The 3,891-nt window shown below is 51.7% G+C and overlaps 1 protein-coding gene across 1 annotated transcript; it reads right to left on the bottom strand.

Annotated features, from left to right (window-relative positions):
• Positions 1–820: 820 nt before the first annotated feature.
• Positions 821–3,112, bottom strand: LOC123057817 (premnaspirodiene oxygenase-like). Its single transcript, XM_044480702.1, has 2 exons — positions 2,209–3,112; positions 821–1,721 (listed from the first exon to the last, which is right to left on the bottom strand). Exons 1-2 carry the CDS (start codon positions 3,106–3,108, stop codon positions 1,092–1,094), a joined length of 1,530 nt encoding a protein of 509 aa, XP_044336637.1. The 5' UTR covers positions 3,109–3,112; the 3' UTR covers positions 821–1,091.
• Positions 3,113–3,891: the final 779 nt, after the last annotated feature.

The following is a 3,891-nucleotide window of genomic DNA, read 5'->3' as shown; positions in this document are numbered from 1 at the left end:
ATATCCTCTGAATACACATTACATGCATATATACATTGACAATAAAGAACACATCACACTCAGTGGCGTAGCTGTAGGGTGGCCAGGGTGGTCCATGGACCACCCTGGAATTCAGCCCATTAGTATACTACTTAGTCTGTAAAAAAAGAAAAAAGAAAAGCAAGCCCAACTCAGCCCATGTACACGTGAAGGATTGGCTCGTTAGTCTCTGCGTCTGTGCGCTGATTGATCGACACGAGAAGACGTTCCTGATTCCCGCCGCCTCTTTCAGTTCGGGAACCCTAGCAGCGAGCGGCCATCGCCATCAGCCATCGCCTAGCAGCCCCCAGCAGGCATCTGCCGGCCTACATGGCACTCGTCGACGGCGACGGACTGGCGGCCGGGCGAAGGACACTTGCCGGCGGCGGCAAACAGGCAGCCGGCGAAGCACGCACAATCTAGTTTGGTTGAGAACCAGTTGTTCAGTTTTCCATCCTACTACTCCGATCTAAAGTAAGATTTTTGTTCTCTGTTAATTCATAAATTCAAAGTATAAATTTCTTGCTACGAGGATTTGAACAAGTTAAGCTGAGACCTGAGAGTGCAAGATTTAGTTTTATTTTTTACAATTAATAATTGATAAATACTAGAGTAGAACTTTCATGGTCTTGAGAAGGCGTTATCCCGACAAAAAGACGTGTTATCTTTTTTTATGCAAATTTAAGACATAACCATGAATTTTATATTATTTGAAAGACCTAGTTGATATATTCTGTACGCATATGTTAGTTTGTTGAATTTGTGGTGCAATTATTTTTCTTGGCAATTGGACCACCCTGACATAAAATCCTAGCTACGCCACTGATCACACTAGCACACCGTCTGGCATGTACGCAACATCCTCCGACAAGCAACAACATTCAAAGCACAGCGCCAAACTATTGGCATAATTTTTTACTACCACCCCACCCCAGCCATTATTGTTGACGTACACGTACGCTTAGCTCAAAATGACGAACTCCACAACTGAGCTCCAGCTGGTAGTAATACTGTAGTATGCATGGGCATGGCTGCATCGCTCAACGCTTGACTAGCACTGCTAGTTCTTACTCTTAGGAGGAAGGCGGTGGTGCATGAGGGACAGCGCGCAGCATGAGGTGCGTCTTCCTGGTCAAGCTCAGCGACACGGTCTCGGTCATGTCGAGTCGATCGACGCCCTCCGGGAGGCTCCAGTCGAACGAGTGCAAGAGCTGCACCAGGGTGAGCTCCATGCTAGCCATGCCGTAGTTGAAGCCGGGGCACATCCTCTTCCCGGACCCGAACGGCGTGTACTCGAAGCAGCCGCCATGGAAGTCCATGCGACTCCCCTCGAACCTCTCTGGCCTGAACTCCTCAGCGTCTTCCCAGTACTGAGGGTCCCTCATGATGGCCCATGAATTTATGATCACTCTCGTCTTGGCCGGGATCACGTACCCGTTGATCTCGCAGGCCTCCGTGCTCTCTCGAGGCACCAGGATGGGGGCTGGTGGGTGCAGCCTGAACGTCTCCTTGATCACCAGGCCCAGGTACTTGATGCAGCTGCCACTCGCCCGGAGATCGGTCTCGGAGATGAACTCCTTGCCGCGGAACGCCTCCCTGATCTCGCCTTGCAGCTTCCTCATCACCTTTGGGTTCATCATCAGCTCTGACATGGCCCACTCCATGGAGGTTCCTGATGTCTCTGTCCCACCCGCAAATATGTCCTGTATAGGCATGAAAATCTTATTTTAATTGATGCGTATATATTTTTATATTTATTTAAAGGATCATTCTAAATGAATGCTGAAGCGTGAAGGTCTTATGAATTTTTGTGTTAGGTTTCAATCGACTGAAACTTGACCAAGTCTCAGGCAAGTGATATACTAGTATCAGTGGCGGAGCTTGCCAAAAAAAGCTGGGCGGGCTGAATGGGCCAGGCTGCAAGGAATTACTACTAGCTGGCATTCTACAACCCATGGGCTAGCTATATTGTGAGAAAAAGCTGTAGAGCTGGGCGGGCCATGGCCCATTTGGCCTTGCCTAAGCTCCGCCAGTGACTAGTATGTAGGAAAAGAGAAAAAATAAAAAGAAATTATTGTACGAATCTCCATGCAAAATCGAAAGAAGATATGTATTGACTGTAACAAAGTCTCAATCGACGAGACTTGGCAAAACTGAAAATTATACTGTCGTGGTAGTAGTAGCACTAACCAGGACAACTGCTTTGACAGTGGAGCGGGTGATGGGGAAGCCAAAGTCTTCATTCCCAATGAGGCCGAGGAGAACTTCCACCAGGTTCTTCTCCGACGCGGTTGACCTGCCACTCTTGAGGATTTTCTCCCTCTCGTCGATGATCTCCTCCAGGATGCCGTCGATGGTGTCACGAACGCCCTCGAGGTTCCTCCTCATGCCGGTGAGGAAGCTGAGGATCCCCGTGAAACCAGGGAAGAGGTCAGGGATGGAGAAGCCGGTGCTGTAGACGAAGCTGTGCTTGATGGCCGCCACGAAGTCCTCGGCCTTGCTGCTCTTCATGCCGAACGCCGCCCGGGAGACGATGCCGTTCGTCAATTTGTAGATCTTCCTGCTGAGGTCCAGCGGCGCCGACGGCCCGGCCGCCCGGATGTCCTCGACGAGGCTGCGAACCTCGTCCTCCCTGACGTCCTGGAAGGAGCGGATGCGGTCGTTGCTCAGGATCTCCTGGACGCACAGCTTTCGGAGCTTGCGGAAGTAGTCGCCGGGGGTGGGGCAGAAGAGGAGGTCCGTGGAGCCGTAGGCGACGATGTCGCCGGACATGAGCTTGGGCCGGGTGGCGAAGATGGCGTCGTGGGTCTTGAGGATCTCGCGGGCGACCTCCTTGGAGGTGACCACCACCACGGGCACGTGCCCGACGCGGAGGTACATGAGCGGGCCGTACACGCCGGCCAGCTCGCGCATCGTGCGGTGCGGCAGCGCGTTCACCAGCCGGTGCGCGCTCCCGATCACCGGCAGGTTCAGCGGCCCCGGCGGCAGCCGTGGTCGCGGCTTCAGGAGCTGGACAGCCGCGATGGCTAACACCGACACGACCAAAGCAGAGCACAGGTAGACAAGATCGTCGTCCATGGTGAGAACCATGATGTTGTGTTGGCTGTGCTCTTCCGGTTCGTGAGACTTCTTATAGCCCGACCGGATGCACGCACAGTACTGTCCACCTTGGGTGATTGGATTGCTTAGGTATGCACACACGTACAGCCTACAGCATAGACCACCGTGCCCATGACGACAAAATGGCAACGGGTGATCAGTACCAAACGAAAGATGCCTATCTGTCACTCCTTTTACTAGCAGATACAAACAACATGCATGTGATATTGGAGTTTACTAGAGCATTTGTTGTTTGCATCTGATTGGGACTTGTTCTGCTTGTCCTAGCTCGTGAACAAAATGGTATCGGAAGACGTGGACCCAACGAAGATGCCCGCGGCTTTACATGGCACGTCATATCCTGTTAGGCAAGATTAACCTCGAGATATTCTCGAAACATGCTTTCGTTCCTCTTTATAAACAAAGGCATAACCCAAACATAGTAGACAGAGAAACGATATAAGATGGTGAGATAACCTTCTTACAAAGCGGATCCTAGGCTACCTGAGACGCGTAGAAGGTAAGAGACTACGCTACCGAAAGAGAACACCAGAGAAACTAAGAACAACCCCACGCAACACCCTAGAACACGTAAGCTCCTCAACAACGCCCTCCAGCAGGGAATGGCGCAAAACGTCGTTGCTTCTTAGCCACATCGGGCAAAGGGTCTTCACCCGAAACTCGGACTCGGAGAAGAGATCCATGCATGACGACGTCTTCAAGAAGAGAGCAGCGCAAAAGTGCGGAGCATTCACTCGGCACCGCACCCTTGTC

Source organism: Triticum aestivum, chromosome 3A, assembly GCF_018294505.1.
Source record: "Triticum aestivum cultivar Chinese Spring chromosome 3A, IWGSC CS RefSeq v2.1, whole genome shotgun sequence".
NCBI classification, from domain to species: domain Eukaryota; kingdom Viridiplantae; phylum Streptophyta; class Magnoliopsida; order Poales; family Poaceae; genus Triticum; species Triticum aestivum.
Note: the sequence above shows the minus strand (reverse complement) of the source record. Positions and strands in the feature narration are given on the sequence as shown.